Source organism: Chamaea fasciata, unplaced genomic scaffold (genome assembly GCF_029207755.1).
Source record: "Chamaea fasciata isolate MVZ Bird 193981 ecotype frontalis unplaced genomic scaffold, bChaFas1.0.hap1 SCAF_14, whole genome shotgun sequence".
Taxonomy (NCBI): domain Eukaryota; kingdom Metazoa; phylum Chordata; class Aves; order Passeriformes; family Sylviidae; genus Chamaea; species Chamaea fasciata.
The window spans coordinates 2173935-2194276 of record NW_027094099.1 but is presented as its reverse complement, the minus strand read 5'-3'; the positions used below and the strand labels follow the sequence as shown (position 1 = coordinate 2194276).

The 20342-nt window shown below is 60.3% G+C and overlaps 1 protein-coding gene across 1 annotated transcript; it reads left to right on the top strand.

The window, feature by feature from the left end:
* Positions 1 to 1616: 1616 nt before the first annotated feature.
* Positions 1617 to 20297, top strand: LOXL1 (lysyl oxidase like 1). The gene is made up of 7 exons (XM_066196107.1): positions 1617 to 2864; positions 8444 to 8552; positions 9288 to 9425; positions 11182 to 11338; positions 12565 to 12660; positions 19164 to 19279; positions 20164 to 20297. Exons 1-7 carry the CDS (start codon positions 1838 to 1840, stop codon positions 20168 to 20170), a joined length of 1650 nt encoding a protein of 549 aa, XP_066052204.1. The 5' UTR covers positions 1617 to 1837; the 3' UTR covers positions 20171 to 20297.
* The last annotated feature ends 45 nt before the right edge of the window (positions 20298 to 20342 follow it).

Genomic DNA, 20342 nt, shown 5'->3' with positions numbered 1-20342 from the left:
GCGTCCCTGTCCCCGCCGTGCCCCCCTCGTGCGGCCACTGTCACCTCCCCTGTCCCCGTCCCTGCTGCCACACGCCTGTCCCGTGAGCCCGGTGTCACCCCCCTGCGCCCTCGGTGACACCCGTGTCCCCGGCGTCCCCGCCCCATTGTCACCCTCCCTGGCCCCACTGGGGTTTGGGATCGGGGATTGGGAATTCGGGATCGGGGATTCGGGATTGGGGATCTGGGATTTTTGGATCGAGGATTCGGGATTTTGGGAATCAGAATTTGGGATTTGGGGATTGGGCATTTGGGATTCGGGATTTGGGCATTCAGGATTTGGGGATTTGGGATTGGGGATTTGGAGATTTGGGATTCAGAATTTAGGATTTGGAATTGGGGATTTGGGGATTTTGGGATTGGGGACAGGACCCACATGTCCCCCCCCATTCAGGGTGACTTTGTCCCCTCATCCCAATCCCGGTGACATCGCCTGGGCCGGGAATGGACCTGGAAATCCCCAGAATTCCCAACCTCATGGAGACCCCCCCCCCCCCCGTCCCTTCCCAACCTTTCCCTGGATCTCCTCCCTCCCTAAATCCCCAAAATCCCCAAATTCCCATCCCCGCCATCCATGGGATCCAGAGGGGACATCCCAGTGCCACCCCCTGTCCCTGCCATGGGATCTGGGATTTGGGAATTATCCCGGATTTCCATCCCACCCTGCTACATCAACTCCAGCATTCCCAGAAGGGGAAAACCGGGAATTCTTGGGGGATCCAGAAGGTTTTGGGGTCCCACAGGATTTGGGATTTGGGGATTCCCTCCTTGGATCCCACTTTTTATTCAATATTCCCAGAAGAATAAAGGAGTTTCCAGCCAAATTCCTGATTAATTCCAGGCGTTTCCCGCCATAATTCGGGATTTAACATCCAGGGGGAAAAAATCCCAAATGGACCCAAAGAGGCAAAATCTGGGAGGAAAATCCCATTTTTTGGGCACAGTTGTCCTTTGGGAAGCTCTGTAGAGGGAACGAAGGGGCTTTTCCAGAGCCTCATCCCGGGAAAATCAGGGAATTCGGGAGGAAAAGGGATCCTTCAAGGGTTAAAAAAGAGGGGAAAAGGGAAATTCCACCTTTTTTGGTTTTTTTAAATCCCAACTGGATGCAATTCCCGCCTTCTCCCGGAGGGCAGGACCCGCTCTGGAAGCGCTTCCCGGGAGCGAATCCCGAGGAATTCCACCCAAATTCCACTCCGGGATTCATCCCAGGGTTTTAAAACCTCAAAAAAAAGTGGAGAAAAGTGACAATTCCAAGGTTTTGGGTTTTTTTTCCCCGCCTGGATTCACTTCCGCCCTTGTCGCGGAGTTCGGGATCCGCTCTAGGAGCGAATCCTTGGAGCGAATCCCGCGGAATTCCCGCCGAACTTCGCTTCCCCTGAGGAGGAGGAGGAGGGAGAAGGAGAGGGAGGAAGGCTTGGAAAAGAGGGAGAGGGGAAAAAGAGGAGGAGGAGGGGGAGGAGAAGGAGGGAGGAAGGTTTGGAAAAGGAGCGGGAGGAGGAGGAAAAAGAGGAGGAGGAGGAGGAGCCGGGGTCGGAGGAGGGAGAAAAGTTTGGAAAAAGGGGAAGAGAGGGAGAAGGAGGGACAGGGGGAGGAGGAGAGAGAGGAGGAGGAGGAGGAACAGGCGAAGGAGGACGAGGGAGGAAGGCTTGGAAAAGGAGGAGGAAGGAGGAGGAGGAGGAGGAGGAGAGGAGCAGGCGAAGGCAGCCGAGGCCGAGGCGCCGCCGGGCCCGAGCGGCGCTGCCGGCGGCGCTGCCCCGGGGAGGTGACGGGCACGGGCGGTGCCGGCGGCCTCGGCGGCGATGCCGGCGGGGCTGTGGCGGCGCGGGGCGCTCTGGGCCGCGCTGCTGCTGCTGGCGGCGGCGCAGGAGCCCTGGCGGCAGCTGATCCAGTGGGAGAACAACGGGCGCCTCTACAGCCTGCTCAACAGCGGCGCCGAGTTCGTGCCCGCCGGGCAGGAGCGGCCCGCGGGCAGCCGCCTCTGGCTGGCGGGGACGGCGGGCGCGGCCGGCAGCGTCCGCCGCCAGGCGCCCGCCTCGGGGACGGTGCGGGGACAAGCGCGACATCCCTTCGGCTTCGGCCAGGTGCCGCCCAACTGGCGGGACGGCCCGCCGGGCCACGGCGCGGGGGGACAGCGGCGACCGGCGGCGCGCGGGCGGCAGGCGACGTCCTCGGGGGTGGCAGCGTCCTCCTTCGCCTTCGCCTCCGCCTCGGCCGGACAGCCGCCCTTTGTCGCCGCGGGGGTGGCGGGACAGCCGCCCTTTGTCGCCGCGGGGGTGGCACCGCACGGCGAGCGCGCCGAGGGCGTCCCCGCGTCGCGGAGCGCGGTGGGGACAGGGATGGGGACAGGGATGGGGACAGGGATGGGGACAGGGATGGGGACAGGGATGGGGACAGGGATGGAGGTTGGAATAGGGACAAGGATGGGGACAGCGATGGGGACGGGGTTAGGGACAGGGATGGGGACAGGGCCAGGGCCGGGGGTGGCGTTCCCGCTGCAGCCCCGCGCTCTGCCCGAGGATTTCGCGGAGGAGCCCAATCCCTACGGAGCCGCGGGCTTCCCGTTGGATCGCCGCTATTCCCACAGCCTGTACCACGACACCGAGCCCGAGCCGCAAACCGCCACGGGCTCCATGGAAAACCTGGGCTTTGGGGCGCAATTCCCGCCCCACGAGCGGCAGCCGCCCTTCCGGGGCCCCGAAGCTTTCGGGCTGGCCCGCGCCGAGCCTTTCCTTCCCGGCCGGAGCCCCGAGCCCGCGCAGGCGGTGCCCGACAGCCGAGCCCGCCTCAGCGTGGGCAGCGTCTACAGACCCAGCCTGGGGGCCCGCGGTGAGTTCGGGGTTTCCTCGGGATGGGCGGAATTCCCGGGATTCGCTCCGGGACGGGGCCGGAGCCGCAGGGGCTCGCGGAGACCCCGCGGGGTTTGGGAACGGAGAGAGGGAACTGGGTTGTGTCCAGAGGCATCCCCGTAATTTTGGGATGGGGCTGTGGCGTGTCCCAGCTCATCCCTTATCCGTGGGGGGGGGGGGTTCTTGTGCCTTGGATTGGGATCACGCCGGGATGGGATCAGGGCTGATCCCGGTTATCCATGGGGTGTTTGGGATGGGATTGGATCCTGGTCATCCATGGAATGTTTGGAATGGGGCTCATCCCGGTTATCCATGGGGTGTTTGGGATGGGACAGGGCTGATCCCGGTTATCCATGGGGTGTTTGGGATGGGGCTGGATTCTGGTTATCCATGGAATATTTGGGATGGGACAGGGCTGATCCCGGCAATCCCAGCCTGCACACTCTCCATTCCCGGCTGGATGGACGGACGGATCCGTGCTCCCCCCATTCCAGCCACTCCGGGGTCACTCCGGGGTCACTCTGGGGTCACTCCGGGGTCACTCCGTCCCCATCCCGATGAAATCCCAGGATTTGGGCTGAGCTTTCCAAGAGTTTTCGCTCCGAAGGGCGTGAGGAGCCCTCGGGAGCCGTTCCCAGCCCATCCCTCGGGAATCCCATCCCAGCCCGACCCCGTGACCCGTCCAGCCCCATCCCAGATTTCTGGGAAAAGCCCATCCCGCGGGATTCGGGGCCGTGGGAAGGGCCCGGCCCGGCCCTGCCCTACGCAGACAGGGAGGGAACACTCCGGGAAAAACTCGGGAATGGGGGTTTTTTTTGGGATCTCAGGAGCAACCGGAGAAACTCAGGATCTTTTGGGATGTCAGGAGGAGCCAGGAACGGGGCCCAGGGGGTGAAGGCGATGAGGGATTCAGGGAATTCCGGAATTCCCGAGGCTCCGGAGGGACACCCGAGGACAGCTGCCCCTCCGGTGACCCGGCAAAGATTCCGGCCAAATTCCCCGGGAAAAATTCCAGCCAAATTCCCCGTTGGCGGCGTCCGTGTCCTTCCAGGATCCCTGGAGCCGGTGGCTCCGCCAGGGAATTCGGGACACGCAGCTCCCGGAGCTTCTTCCCGCTTTTCCCGGAGAAATTCCGCGGGAATCGAAGCCCACCCCGTGGAATTCCGGCCGCTCCCTCCGCGGGGTCATTCGCGGTGTTTTGGGAATGTTGTCACCTCCCTGTCACCTCCCTGTCACCTCCCGGGGCATCCTAATTGGAGCCAGCGGTTCCCGGCGCCGGATTTGGTGTTAATTGTTAATTGTTAATTATTAGTGATGAGTTCTGCGGCCAAAGCTCCTCGGGAGCCTCCTAATCCCGGCCGGATCCGGCAGGAATGTTCGGCATTCCCGGCCCCCGGCTGGGGGTTAATGAGGGAATCTGATCGGGGGGGAAAAACGGGGGGAGAATGGGGGGAAATGGGGGAAACCAGGGGAAATTCCAGGGGAAAATGGGGAAAACCAGGGGAAAACTAGGGGGAAATGGGGGGAACCAGGGGAAATTCCAGGGGAAAATGGGGAAAGAGGGGGAAAACTAGGGGGAAATGGGGGGAAACAGGAAAAAATGGGGAAAACCAGGGAAAACCAGGGGAAAACTAGGGGGAAAATTAGGGGAAAACCTGGGGAAAACCAGGGAAAAATGGGGAAAACCAGGGGGAAAATGGGGAAAACTAGGGAAAAATGGGGGGAAACAGGGAAAACCAGGGAAAAATGGGGGAAAACCAGGGAAAAATGGGGGGAAAAGCAGGGAAAACCAGGAGGGAACGGGGTAAACCAGGGAAAATCAGGAGAAACCCAGGGAAACCCAGGGAAAAGGGGGAAATAAATGGGCCGGGGGTTCATGAAGGAATTCTCGGGGGTTCTGCGGGAACGGGGCCGTGGGGGGTCTGCACCGGGTGGGGAAATCTGGGAAGAGGGGACGGGAAAATTCCAGGCCTGATCCAGGGGTGGGAGCGAGAGGAGCAGCTCCTGGGGGTGGGGAAGGGAAGGGAAGGGAAGGGGGCTCCAGACCCCAAAAGTTTTCCCTACCCAGATCCCAACCCCGATCCCATTTCCAGAGGTTTCCCAACCCCGATCCCGTCTCCAGGAGGGTTTTTCCCCTTGGCCCCATGGATTGGGTGCCCCAGGGTTGGTTTGGGAAGGAAAGGGGGATTTGGGAATTCCACGGGAATTTGGGTCCCACCGAGAGGGAGTTTGGCGTCGCCCCTGGATGAGGCGGGAGGTGTCGGAATTCCCAGGGAAGTCTCTCTTTGCTGGGGTCGGATTTGGGATTGGGGTGATTCCGGGGGTTGGGAATCCCGGGATTCCATGGGGATGGAGGAGGGATCCTGATGGAATGGGATTGGGATGGCATTGATGGGATGGGAGTGGGATTGTGAATGGAATTGCATTTGGGATGGGGAATGGGATTGGGATGGGTTTGATGGGATGGGATTGGAATTGGGAATGGAATTGGGAATGGGATTGGGAATGGGATTGGGAATGGAACTGGGAATGGGATTGGGAACGGGTTAGGATGGGAAGGAACTGGGATTGTAAATGGAATTGGGAATGGAACTGGGATGGGTTTGATGGGATGAGATTGGAATTGGGAATGGAATTGGGGTTGGGAATTGGGGTGGGATTGATGGGATGGAATTGGGAATGTGAATGGAATTGCATTTGGGATGGGGAATGGGATTGGGATAAATTTGATAGGATGGGATTGGAATTGGGAATGGAATTGGGAATGGGGTTGGGATGGGATGCCGGAATCCCCTCGGTCTCTCCGGGTGTCCCCATTCCCATTCCCTCCCCTCCCGTCCCCCCCGCTCCTGCTTTTCCACCGCTCCCTGTGGGATTTTCCGGCTGATCCCGGCACACCTGCACAAACAGGGGCCGATTATCCCGATTTTCCCGGGAACAGAGGGAAATCTCCTCTGGCAGCTCCCGGGGCGGCCGGGTGGGAAAACCCAAACCTTTCCCTGCTGGGATTGTCCCGATCCGGGAACGATTTTCCCAGGTTTTTTGGGAAGCGGGAAAACGCTGGCTCAGCAAAACCCTCCAGAATTTGGGGTGGGCTGGGGACAATCCCAGATCCCGGTATCCCGGGAATTCCGGAGGTTTGAGCCCAAAAGGAGGCGCGAGATCCTATAAAAACCACGGGGCCATCCCAGGGCGAAATCCAGCAGGGAAAGGGGAAAATCCAAATCCCACAAAACTCCCCGTTGGTCCGGGAGTCGGGTTTCGCTCCGGAGCTTCCAAGAATTCCTTAAAAACAACGGGCAGGGAGGGAAAAAGTTTCTGAAAGGATGGAAAACCTTCCCTTGGCTGGCCCCGGGGTCTTTTTCCATGTTATTTTTGTTTTTTAGGAATTTTTTTAAGGGATGGGGGAGAAGATTTTCCGAGCTCTCCCGGTTTTTTGGGATTTTTCTTTTTTTTTTTGGGTCCCCCCCCGGGAATTACATCAGCGGGAATGGGGCAGGAAATGAGCTCCAAAGGAATGACGTGATCCCTCCCGGGAAGGCAGGCCCAGAAACAAGGAGGCATTGTTCTCCTTTCCAGGGAAAAATGGGGAAAATGGGGAAAAACTGGGGAAAAGCAGGGAAAAAAACCAGGGAAAAGCAGGGGGAAATGGGGGAAAACTGGGGAAAAGCAGGGAAAAAAAAACAGGGAAAAGCAGGGGGAAATGGGGGAAAACTGGGGGAAAAAAACAGGGAAAAGCAGGGAAAACCAGAGTAAACCAGGGGGAAATGGGGAAAATCCAGGGGAAAACAGGGAAAAATGGGGAAATGGGGAAAAAATGGGGGAAAAGCAGGGAAAGGCAGGAAAAAACAGGGAAACACGGGGAAAACCAGGGGAAAATGGGGAAAATCCAGGAGGAAATGGGGAAAAAATGGGGGAAAACCAGGGAAAACCAGGGATGAACAGGAGGAAATGGGGAAAACTAGGGAAAATGGGGATAAACCAGGGAAAATCCAGGGAAAACCAGGGGAAATGGGGAAAAACCCAGGGAAAAGAGGGAAAATGGGGAATTGGGCCGGGAAACGGCACCAGAGGGAAGGGAGGGATCCTGGGGGGATTGGAAGGGGTGGGAATGGAGCTGGGAGTGGGATTATGGGAATGGGGTTGGGAATGGGGATTTTGGGAACGGAGATTTTGGGAATGGTGCGGGCATTTTGGGAATGGGCTGAGGATGGGAACAGGGATTATAGGGACGAGGATCGTGGGGACGGGGATGGGGTTGGGAATAGGGACGAGGATGGAGGTGGGGATGGGGATTTTGGGAATGGCCTGCGGATGGGGACAGGGACGAAGATGACGGGAATGGGGATCGGGATTATGGGAATGGGATCGGGATTATGGGAATGGCGATAGGGATGGGAACGGGGACGGCGGTGAGGATTTTTGGGATGGGAACAGGGATAGGGCCGGGAATAGGGACAGGGATTGGGATAAGGATGGGGATGGGATGGGAATGGGAGAAAGAGAGGGATGGGAATGGAATTGGGATACGGATGGGACAGGGATGAGGATGGGAACGGGCCAGGGAGGCCCAGAGCCCCTGGGGAACATCCCCCCCATGCCGATCCTTCCCGAGGGGAGATTCCAGGACAATTCCAGGGGCTGGAGGCGCCTTTGGGAACGGGAGGTGCAGAAAGGGGGCGGAATTCCCACTCCAGCTCCAGAAATTTGGGGAACCGAGGCGGCCCCGCCTGTCCCCGCATCCCTCCGTCCGTCCCCAGGGAATTGTGTGGAATTTCAGGAAAGAGGGAGAAGGGCAGGGATAACCCCGCTTCGGGGTGAACAGCGGGGAACGGGGACCGTGTCACGGCAGGGATTGTCACCGCCCTGTCCCCGCGTGTCCCAGGGACACATCCAGGGCCGGGACAGGGAATGGCTTCCGGGGCAGCGGCCCGAGCCATCCCCATCCCCATCCCGATCCTGATCCCCATCCTGATCCTGATCCCAGTCCCGGTCCCGATCCCCATCCCACTCCCAATCCCCATCCCCATCCCGATCCAGACCCCGATCCCGATCCCAATCCCGATCCCGATCCTGATCCCGATCCCAATCCCGGTCCCGACCCCGATCCCCATCCCGCTCCCCATCCCCATCCCGATCCCGCTCCCGATCCCACTCTCGCTCCCGATCCCGGGAAATGGAGGCTCGGGTTCGGCCGGAGGGAGGAGGGAGGGCGGATTTTCCAGCTGGAAATTGGGAAAACCTGGCGGGAGCGGAGACACGAAACTTCCCCAAAGGGCTGCGGCGAGGGGCGGCGCCGGTCCCTGTCCCCAGGGGTGTCCCTGTCCCCAATCCCTGTCCCCAGGGATGTCCCTGATCCCTGTCCCCAAGGATGTCCCCAGGGATGTCCCCAGGGATGTCCCCGTGGTCGTTCCCAGATCCCAAACGTGTCCAGGCCTCCGGGAGCTGTGTCCCCAATCCCAGGGGATGTCCCTGTGATCCCGCAGATCTCCCAGATCTGATCCCGGATGTCCCCTGTCCCCTGTCCCTGTCCCCAGTGGTATCCCGGATTTCCCGCAGGTCTCCCGGACCTGGTCCCGGATCCCAACTACGTCCAGGCCTCCACGTACGTGCAGAGAGCTCACCTGTACTCCCTGCGCTGCGCCGCCGAGGAGAAGTGCCTGGCCAGGTGAGAGTCCCGGGAATGGGACAGACGGGATTCCCGGGAATGGGACAGACGGGATTCCCGGGAATGGGACAGACAGAATTCCCGGGAATGGGACAGACAGAATTCCCGGGAATGGAGAGGGAGGATTCCCGGGAATGGGAGCGCTCTGGGATCGGGGGATGTGGGAGCAGGGAGAGGGGCTGGGGTGAGGTGGGGATGGGATTCCCGGGAAATGGGATTCCCGGGAAATGGGGATGTTTTGGGAAGGAGGCGAGGCCTGCATTGGGGTGAAGTGGGGGGAGAGAGGGTTCCCGGGACAAGGGGGACACGGGGAAGAGAAGAGGAAAAGGGAGGAAAGGGAGGAGAAAAGGGAAAGGGAAAGGGAAAAGGGAAAGGGAAAGTGAAGGGTGGAGGAGAGAGAAGGGGAAAGGAAAAAAGGGAAAAAAGTGAAAAAACGGGAAAGGGAAAAAAGGGGAAAGAGGGAAGAAAAGGGGGGAAAGGAAAAAAAGGGGAAAAGGGAAAAAAGGGAAAAAGGGGAAAAAAGGAAAAGGGAAGGGAAAAAGGCGCCGGGAAGAGCCAGGCGAAGCCCGGGACGTCCCTCTCCTTTTTCTTTTCCCTTCCTTCCCCACGGAGGAAATTCCCTGGGGAAAAGGGCAGAGGGGATTTTCCCGGCGGGCGGGCAGGGGGCGGTGGCAGTGCCACCCTCCCCACCGTCCCCGTGTGTGTCCCCGTGTCCCCGTGTCCCCGTGTCCCCAGCACGGCGTACGCGGCCGAGGCCACCGACTACGACGTGCGGGTGCTGCTGCGCTTCCCGCAGCGCGTCAAGAACCAGGGCACGGCCGACTTCCTGCCCAGCCAGCCCCGCCACAGCTGGCAGTGGCACAGCTGCCACCAGTGAGTGTCCCCAGGTGTCCCCAGGGCCGGCCCAAGCCTGGTGACGCCCCCAGGGCTTTGGGTGGCGTTTTGGGGACATTTCCCCGTTTGGTGGCTTCGTTTTGGGGTATTGATAATGGGGACGCTTCCTTGGGTTTTTTGTCCCCAAAGCCACCGTGATGGTGGCAGCGGCACAGGTGCCACCAGTGAGTGTCCCCGCGTGTCCCCAGGGCCGGCCCAAGCCTGGTGACACCCCCAGGGCTTTGGGTGGCGTTTTGGGGACATTTCCCCGTTTGGTGGCTTCGTTTTGGGGTATTGATAATGGGGACGCTTCCTTGGGTTTTTTGTCCCCAAAGCCACCGTGATGGTGGCAGCGGCACAGGTGCCACCAGTGAGTGTCCCCGCGTGTCCCCAGGGCCGGCCCAAGCCTGGTGACACCCCCAGGGCTTTGGGTGGCGTTTTGGGGACATTTCCCCGTTTGGTGGCTTCGTTTAGGGCTCTTCCTTCAGCTCGTTGTCCCCAGGGCCACCCTGTTGGTGGCAGTGGCACAGGTGCCACCAGCCCTGTCCCCTCCCCCTGGTGGCAGCTCTTCAGCGGCGTTTCCCCGTTTGGTGACGTCGCTTTGGGGTCTCCTTGGGGCTGGTGTCACCTTCCCTGGGCTCTTTGTCCCCAAAGCCACCGCGCCCCCACAGCGATGTCCCCTCGCTGCCACGGGGAATGTCCCCAGGGCGGGAGCTGCCACCTGCTGTGCCCCAGCACGGATGTCCCCTCCCCCCATGTCCCCTCTAAAGGGTGGGGACACCCCCAGTGTGTGACGTCCCCTGGGTGTCCCCGGAGTGTCCCCGGAGTGTCACCTCACTGTCCCCCTGTTGTCCCCTCACTGTCCCCATGACTGTCCCCCTCTTATCCCATGGCTCGTCCCCTTGATTGTCCCCCTTGATGTCCCCGGAGTGTCCCCTTGATTGTCCCCTGATTATTCCTCTGAATGTCCCGGTTGTCCCGGTGTCCCCAGAGTGTCCCCAGAGTGTCCCCTGCCTGTCCTGATTGCCCCCTGAGTGTCCCCATGATTGTCCCCTGACTGCCCCCTGATCGTCACCAGTGTCCTGACAGTGTCCCCTGACTGTCCTGATTGTCCCCTGACTGTCCCCGTGTCCCGTGAATGTCCCCTGACTGTCCCCAGAGTGTCCCCAGTGTCCCCATGTCCCCATGTCCCCAGTGTCCCCAGTGTCCCCAGAGTGTCCTCAGTGTCCCCATGTCCCCAGAGTGTCCCCAGTGTCCCCTCAGTGTCCTCATGTCCCCAGTGTCCCCAGTGTCCCCAGTGTCCCCATGTCCCCAGTGTCCCCAGAGTGTCCCCAGTGTCCCCATGTCCCCATGTCCCCAGTGTCCCCTCAGTGTCCCCTCAGTGTCCCCATGTCCCCAGTATCCCCTCAGTGTCCCCATGTCCCCAGTTTCCCCAGTGTCCCCAGAGTGTCCTCAGTGTCCCCATGTCCTCAGCGTCCCCTCAGTATCCCCTCAGTGTCCCCATGTCCCCAATGTCCCCAGTGTCCCCAGAGTGTCCCCAGCGTCCCCTCAGTGTCCCCTCAGTGTCCCCATGTCCCCAGTGTCCCCAGTGTCCCCAGAGTGTCCCCAGAGTGTCCCCAGCGTCCCCTCAGTGTCCCCATGTCCCCAGTTTCCCCAGTGTCCCCAGCGTCCCCTCAGTGTCCCCTCAGTGTCCCCATGTCCCCAGTGTCCCCAGAGTGTCCCCAGCGTCCCCTCAGCGTCCCCTCGGTGTCCCCAGGCACTACCACAGCATGGCGGAGTTCAGTCACTACGACCTGCTGGATGTCACCTCTGGTCGCCGCGTGGCCGAGGGACACAAGGCCAGCTTCTGCCTGGAGGACACCACCTGTGACTTCGGCCACCTCAAGCGCTACGCCTGCACCGCCCACACCCAGGTGACCCCGGGGACGGTGGCCTGGTCACTTCTGTCACTTTCAGGCCACTTTTTGTCACATTTCCCACCCTTTTTGTCCCCATTTTGTCCCTTTTTGTCCCCATTTTGTCCCCATTTGTGGCACTACCCCCGCCCCGCCCACACCCAGGTGACACCAGGGACGGTGGCCTGGTCACTTCTGTCACTTTGGTCACTTTCAGTCACGTTTTCCAGCCCTTTTGGACCCTTTTTTGTCCTTTCTGGTCCATTTTTAAAAACTTTTCCTTCCCCATTTTTTCCCATTTCCCCCCAATTTCTCATTTTTTCCCATTTTCCCATTTTTTTTCCATTTTTTCCTCCCTCCCCCCCCCCATTTTCCCCTTTTTGTCCCTTTTTCTGTCATTTTTTCTCCTTTTTTGTCCTTTCCCCCTCCTTTTTCCCTTTCCCCCATTTTTCCCATTTTTCCCCATTTTCCCATTTTTTGTCCCCTTTTTTCCTCTCCTTTTTTGCCCATTTTTTTCTTCCCCCGCCCCCATTTTTCATCCCTTTTTTTCTCCCATTTTTTTCTCATTTTGCCCCTTTTTTTGTCCCTTTTCCCGTCATTTTTTATCCCTTTTGGTCCATTTTTTCCCCCTCTTCCCCCTCCATTAATTCCCCTTTCCCCCGTTCATTCCCGTTTTCCCCATTAATTCCCGTTTATCCCATTTTCCCCCCATTTCGCAGAGTCTCAGCGAAATGGGGAAAATTTGTCCATTTTTCCCCATTTTTTCCCCCTCCCCCCTCCGCCTCCAATTTTCCCCATTTTCCCTTTTTTTTTGTCCTTTTTTTGTCCCTTTTTTTGTCCCTTTTTTTGTCCCTTTTTTTTTGTCCTTTTTTGTCCTTTTTTTTTGTCCCTTTTTTGTCCTTTTTTTCCTTTTTTTATCCCTTTTTTGTCCTTTTTTGTCCTTTTTTTGTCCCTTTTTGGTCCCTTTTTTTGTCCTTTTTTGTCCCTTTTTTAGACCTTTTTTTGTCCCTTTTTTGTCCTTTTTTGTCCTTTTTTGTCCTTTTTTTGTCCTTTTTTGTCCTTTTTTTGTCCTTTTTTTGACCCTTTTTGTCCCTTTTTGTCCCTTTTTTGTCCCTTTTCCCGTCATTTTTTCTCCCTTTCGGTCCATTCCCCCCCCTCTTCCCCTCCATTAATTCCCCTTCCCCCCGTTCATTCCCCTTTCCCCCGTTCATTCCCGTTTTTCCCGGTTTTCCCCCATTCCGCAGGGTCTCAGCCCGGGCTGTTACGACACCTACAACGCCGACATCGACTGCCAGTGGATCGACATCACCGACGTTCCCCCCGGCAACTACATCCTCAAGGTGCCGCGGGGACACTCGGGGACACTCGGGGACACTCCGGGGACACTCGGGGACACTCGGGGACACTCCGGGGACACTCCGGGGACACTCGGGGACACTCGGGGACACTCGGGGGACACTCCGGGGACACTCGGGGACACTCGGGAGACACTCCGGGGACACTCGGGGACACTCCGGGGACACTCCGGGGACACTCCGGGGACACTCGGGGGAAACTCCGGGGACACTCGGGGACACTCGGGGACACTCGGGGGACACTCCGGGGACACTCCGGGGACATTCCGGGGACACTCGGGGACACTCGGGGGACACTCCGGGGACACTCCGGGGACACTCGGGGACACTCGGGGACACTCGGGGACATTCCGGGGACACTCGGGGGACACTCCGGGGACACTCGGGGACACTCGGGGACACTCCGGGGACACTCCGGGGACACTCCGGGGACACTCCGGGGACACTCGGGGACACTCCGGGGACACTCGGGGGACACTCGGGGACACTCCGGGGACACTCCGGGGACACTCCGGGGACACTCGGGGGACACTCGGGGACACTCCGGGGACACTCGGGGGACACTCCGGGGACACTCGGGGGACACTCGGGGGACACTCGGGGACACTCCGGGGACACTCCGGGGACACTCGGGGACACTCCGGGGACACTCCGGGGACACTCCGGGGACACTCCGGGGACACTCCGGGGACACTCGGGGACATTCCAGGGACACTCCGGGGACACTCGGGGACACTCCGGGGACACTCCGGGGACACTCGGGGACACTCGGGGACACTCGGGGGACACTCGGGGACATTCCGGGGACACTCCGGGGACACTCGGGGACACTCGGGGGACACTCCGGGGACACTCCGGGGACACTCGGGGGACACTCCGGGGACACTCCGGGGACACTCGGGGACACTCGGGGACACTCCGGGGACACTCCGGGGACATTCCGGGGACACTCCGGGGACACTCGGGGGACACTCCGGGGACACTCCGGGGACATTCCGGGGACACTCCGGGGACACTCGGGGGACACTCGGGGACATTCCGGGGACACTCCGGGGACACTCGGGGGACACTCGGGGACACTCCGGGGACACTCCGGGGACACTCCGGGGACACTCGGGGGACACTCCGGGGACACTCCGGGAACACTCCGGGGACACTCGGGGACACTCGGGGACACTCGGGGACATTCTGGGGACACTCCGGGGACACTCGGGGACACTCGGGGACACTCGGGGACACTCGGGGACACTCCGGGGACACTCGGGGGACACTCGGGGACACTCCGGGGACACTCCGGGGACACTCCGGGGACACTCCGGGGACACTCGGGGGACACTCCGGGGACACTCGGGGACACTCCGGGGACACTCGGGGACACTCGGGGACACTCCGGGGACATTCGGGGGACACTCCGGGGACACTCCGGGGACATTCTGGGGACACTCCGGGGACACTCGGGGGACACTCCGGGGACACTCCGGGGACACTCCGGGGACATTCCGGGGACACTCGGGGACACTCGGGGACACTCGGGGGACACTCCGGGGACACTCCGGGGACACTCGGGGACACTCGGGGGACACTCGGGGACACTCGGGGACACTCCGGGGGACACTCGGGGGACACTCCGAGGACACTCCGGGGACACTCCGGGGACACTCGGGGGACACTCGGGGGACACTCCGGGGACACTCGGGGGACACTCGGGGGACACTCCGGGGACACTCCGGGGACACTCGGGGACACTCGGGGGACACTCGGGGGACACTCGGGGGACACTCCGGGGACACTCCGGGGACACTCCGGGGACACTCGGGGGACACTCCGGGGACACTCCGGGGACACTCCGGGGACACTCGGGGGACACTCCGGGGACACTCCGGGGACACTCCGGGGACACTCCGGGGACACTCGGGGACACTCCGGGGACACTCCGGGAACACTCCGGGGACACTCCGGGACACTCCGGGGACACTCCGGGGACACTCCGGGGACACTCCGGGGACACTCGGGGGACACTCCGAGGACACTCCGGGGACACTCCGGGGACACTCGGGGGACACTCCGGGGACACTCCGGGGACACTCCGGGGGACACTCCGGGGACACTCGGGGGACACTCCGGGGACACTCCGGGGACACTCGAGGGACACTCCGGGGACACTCCGGGGACACTCCGGGGACACTCGGGGACATTCCGGGGACACTCGGGGACACTCCGGGGACACTCCGGGGACACTCGGGGGACACTCCGGGGACACTCGAGGGACACTCCGGGGACACTCCGGGGACACTCCGGGGACACTCGGGGACACTCCGGGGACACTCGGGGGACACTCCGGGAACACTCCGGGGACACTCGGGGGACACTCCGGGGACACTCGGGGGACACTCCGGGGACACTCCGGGGACACTCGAGGGACACTCCGGGGACACTCGGGGGACACTCGGGGACACTCCGGGGACACTCCAGGGACACTCCGGGGACACTCGGGGACACTCCGGGGACACTCCGGGGACACTCCGGGGACACTCGGGGACACTCGGGGACACTCCGGGAACACTCCGGGGACACTCGGGGACACTCGGGGGACACTCGGGGGACACTCCGGGACACTCCGGGGACACTCGGGGACACTCCGGGGACACTCCGGGACACTCCGGGGACACTCCGGGGACACTCCGGGGACACTCGGGGGACACTCGGGGGACACTCGGGGACACTCGGGGGACACTCCGGGGACACTCCGGGGACACTCGGGGGACACTCCGGGGACACTCCGGGGACACTCGGGGACACTCGGGGACACTCCGGGGACACTCCGGGGACATTCCGGGGACACTCCGGGGACACTCGGGGGACACTCCGGGGACACTCCGGGGACATTCCGGGGACACTCCGGGGACACTCGGGGGACACTCGGGGACATTCCGGGGACACTCCGGGGACACTCGGGGGACACTCGGGGACACTCCGGGGACACTCCGGGGACACTCCGGGGACACTCGGGGGACACTCCGGGGACACTCCGGGAACACTCCGGGGACACTCGGGGACACTCGGGGACACTCGGGGACATTCTGGGGACACTCCGGGGACACTCGGGGACACTCGGGGACACTCGGGGACACTCGGGGACACTCCGGGGACACTCGGGGGACACTCGGGGACACTCCGGGGACACTCCGGGGACACTCCGGGGACACTCCGGGGACACTCGGGGGACACTCCGGGGACACTCGGGGACACTCCGGGGACACTCCGGGGACATTCTGGGGACACTCCGGGGACACTCGGGGACACTCGGGGGACACTCGGGGACACTCGGGGACACTCCGGGGGACACTCGGGGGACACTCCGAGGACACTCCGGGGACACTCCGGGGACACTCGGGGGACACTCCGGGGACACTCCGGGGACACTCGGGGACACTCGGGGGACACTCGGGGGACACTCCGGGGACACTCCGGGGACACTCGGGGACACTCGGGGGACACTCGGGGGACACTCGGGGGACACTCCGGGGACACTCCGGGGACACTCGGGGACACTCGGGGGACACTCGGGGACACTCCGGGGACACTCGGGGGACACTCCGGGGACACTCCGGGGACACTCCGGGGACACTCCGGGGACACTCGGGGACACTCCGGGGACACTCCGGGGACACTCCGGGACACTCGGGGACACTCCGGGGACACTCCGGGACACTCCGGGGACACTCCGGGGACACTCCGGGGACACTCCGGGGACACTCGGGGGACACTCCGGGGACACTCCGGGGACACTCCGGGGACACTCGGGGGACACTCCGGGGACACTCCGGGGACACTCCGGGGACACTCCGGGGACACTCGGGGACACTCCGGGGACACTCCGGGAACACTCCGGGGACACTCCGGGACACTCCGGGGACACTCCGGGGACACTCCGGGGACACTCGGGGGACACTCCGAGGACACTCCGGGGACACTCCGGGGACACTCGGGGGACACTCCGGGGACACTCCGGGGACACTCCGGGGGACACTCCGGGGACACTCGGGGGACACTCCGGGGACACTCCGGGGACACTCGAGGGACACTCCGGGGACACTCCGGGGACACTCCGGGGACACTCGGGGACATTCCGGGGACACTCGGGGACACTCCGGGGACACTCCGGGGACACTCGGGGGACACTCCAGGGACACTCCGGGAACACTCCGGGGACACTCGGGGGACACTCCGGGGACACTCGGGGGACACTCCGGGGACACTCCGGGGACACTCGAGGGACACTCCGGGGACACTCGGGGGACACTCGGGGACACTCCGGGGACACTCCAGGGACACTCCGGGGACACTCGGGGACACTCCGGGGACACTCCGGGGACACTCCGGGGACACTCGGGGACACTCGGGGACACTCCGGGAACACTCCGGGGACACTCGGGGACACTCGGGGGACACTCGGGGGACACTCCGGGACACTCCGGGGACACTCGGGGACACTCCGGGGACACTCCGGGACACTCCGGGGACACTCCGGGGACACTCCGGGGACACTCGGGGGACACTCGGGGGACACTCGGGGGACACTCCGGGACACTCGAGGGACACTCCGGGGACACTCCGGGGACACTCCGGGGACACTCCGGGGACACTCGGGGACATTCCGGGGACACTCGGGGACACTCCGGGGACACTCCGGGGACACTCGGGGGACACTCCAGGGACACTCCGGGAACACTCCGGGGACACTCGGGGGACACTCCGGGGACACTCGGGGGACACTCCGGGGACACTCGGGGACACTCGGGGGACACTCCGGGGACACTCGGGGGACACTCCGGGAACACTCGGGGACACTCCGGGGACACTCGGGGACACTCGGGGACACTCGGGGGACACTCCGGGGACACTCGGGGACACTCGGGGACACTCGGGGGACACTCGGGGACACTCGGGGACACTCGGGGGACACTCCGGGGACACTCCGGGGACACTCCGGGGACACTCGGGGGACACTCCGGGACACTCCGGGGACACTCAGGGACACTCCGGGGACACTCGGGGGACACTCGGGGGACACTCGGGGGACACTCAGGGGACACTCCGGGGACACTCGGGGGACACTCGGGGGACACTCCGGGGACACTCGGGGGACACTCGGGGACACTCGGGGACACTCGGGGACACTCGAGGGACACTCCGGGGGACACTCGGGGGACACTCCGGGAACACTCCGGGGACACTCGGGGACACTCGGGGGACACTCGGGGGACACTCCGGGACACTCCGGGGACACTCGGGGACACTCCGGGGACACTCGGGGGACACTCAGGGGACACTCCGGGGACACTCGGGGGACACTCGGGGGACACTCAGGGGACACTCCGGGGACACTCGGGGGACACTCCGGGGACACTCCGGGGACACTCCGGGCTGGGAAATCCCAATTCGGGCTCCCATCGGGATTTTCACACCCTTAGGGGTTGTTTTGGGGTTTTTTCTGGGATGGTTTTCCTGGTTTTTCCCCCTTTTCCTGGTTTATTTTGGGTTTTTTTTTTCCTGTGATTTCCCCGTCTCCATCTTGATTTTTAGGAATTTTTTTCCCTTCTCTTTTCCCTGTTTTTGGGGTTTTTTCCCCCCCTGATTTTTCCTGTTAATTTGGGGGATTTTTTTTTGCCCCATGAATTTCCTTTTCCCCCGTTAATTTTTGGGATTTTTCCCCCCCCAATTTTTCCTTTTCCCTGGTAATTTTGGGAATTCTTTTTCCCCCATGAATTTCCTTTTTCCTTGTAAATTTTTGGGATTTTTTTTTCCTGATTTTCCCTTTTCCCTGTTGCTTTTTGGGTTTTTTTTCCCCTTCTCTATTCCCTGTTGATTTTGGGGAACTTTTTTCCTGATTTTCCCTTTTCCCTGCTAATTTTGGGAATTTCTTTCCCTAAATCTCCTTTTTCCCCTAAAAATTTTTGGGATTTTTTTCCCCCCTCCTTCCCTTTTCCCTGTTGATTTTTGGGATTTTTCCCCTCCGGTTTCCCCATTTCCCTCTTTTTTTTTTCCCTGATTTTCCCTTTTCCCCTCTCGATTTTGGGATATTTTTTCCCCCTTCTCTTTTCCCTGTCGATTTTTAGCGTTTTTCCCCCCAAATTTCCCCTTTTCCCTGTTAATTTTGGGATTTTTTCCCCTTTTCCCTGTTCTGGGGAATTTTTTCCCCCCTGATTTTCCCTTTTCCTTGTTGATTTTTGGTGGGATTTTTTCCCTTTCCCTTTTCCCTGTTTTTGAGTTTTTCCTTCCCAGATTTCCCCTTTTCCCTGTTAATTTTGGGATTTCTTTCCTTTCCCTTTCCCCTGTTTTGAGGAATTTTTTCCCCCTTTCACTCTTTTAGGATTTCCCTTTTCCCAGACATTTTTCCTCTTTCCCACCCGATTTTTTTTTTCCCGGGAATTTTTTTTTTTATTTTTTTCCCGCTGATTTCCCAGCTCCCTTTTCCCTCATCCCAGGTGCAGGTGAATCCCAAATATTTGGTGCTGGAGTCGGATTTCACCAACAACGTGGTGCGCTGCCACATCCACTACACCGGGCGCTTCGTGTCCGCCTCCAACTGCCGCATCTCCCAGTACGGAATTCCCAAAAAAAAAATAATCTGGGATTTGGGCTCCTTTTCCTCCTTTTTTCCTGCTTTTATCCGGCTTTTTTTCTGCTTTTTCCTGCTTTTTTCCCCACTTTTTAATAAATTTTCCCCACTTTTTAATGAAATTTTCCCACTTTTTAATGAAATTTTTCCTGCTTTTTCCATTTTTTCCCAATTTTTCCCACTTTTCCTCTGCTTTTTCCAGCTTTTTCCCTGCTTTTCTCACTTTCCCCCCACTTTTTAATGAAATTTCCCAGCTTTTTTCCTGCTTCTTTCCAAATTTTTCCTGTTTTTTTTTCCTTTTTTCCTGAATTTTTCCTGCGTTTTTCTACTTTTTTTCCAGATTTTTCCAACTGTCTTTGAATTTTATTTTTCCTGCTTCCCCCCCCCCTCCATGTTTTTCCTGGGGTTTTGTTGGTTTTTCCCCACTTTTTTCCTGCTTTTTTCCCACTTTTCTCCCACTTCTCTCCCACTCTTTTCCCTGCTTTTTTCCCAGCTCTTTTCCCACTTTTTTTGCCCTTTATCCTGTTTTTTTCCCACTTTTCCCTGCCTTTTTCCCAGCTTTCCCCCCATTTTTCCCACTTTTTTTCCCCCTTTTTTCCCCCTGATTTTTTGGCTTTTTTCCTGCTTTTTCCCCACCTTTTTTCCTCTTTATTCCCATTTTTATCACCTTTTTCCTGCTTTTTCCCACTTTTTTTTCCCAGCTTTTCTGGTGCATTTTTAGTGGTGAAGGTCAGGGGAAAAAAAAAAATCAGGATTTGGGGTTTCCTGAATTTTCCATGGAATTTTCTGGGATTTGCCCATTTGGGGTTGGTTTTTTCCTCCTTTCCCACAAAATTTTCCAGGATTTTCCCATTTTTCCCCCGCAGATCCTGATGGCAGCCGAATCCCAGGACCGTCGCCCGTCCCATTTCCCGGGAAATTCCCGAGGTGGCTCCGACGTGACCCCAAACTTCCCCCTTTTCCCAATAAAAAGCGGGGAAGCCACGAGGACTCTTTGGAATCTTTTTTATCCCGAATTTTCCCGTTATTCCCGTTTTTTTCCCCC

Bases quoted from the DNA above. Each gene is read 5' to 3' on its own strand.
- LOXL1 (XM_066196107.1), top strand. From the start codon at position 1,838: ATGCCGGCGGGGCTGTGGCGGCGCGGGGCGCTCTGGGCCGCGCTGCTG. The intron at 11,339-12,564 runs GTGACCCCGGGG...CCCATTCCGCAG, and splicing joins CCTGCACCGCCCACACCCAG to GGTCTCAGCCCGGGCTGTTA. The intron at 12,661-19,163 runs GTGCCGCGGGGA...CCCTCATCCCAG, and splicing joins CCGGCAACTACATCCTCAAG to GTGCAGGTGAATCCCAAATA.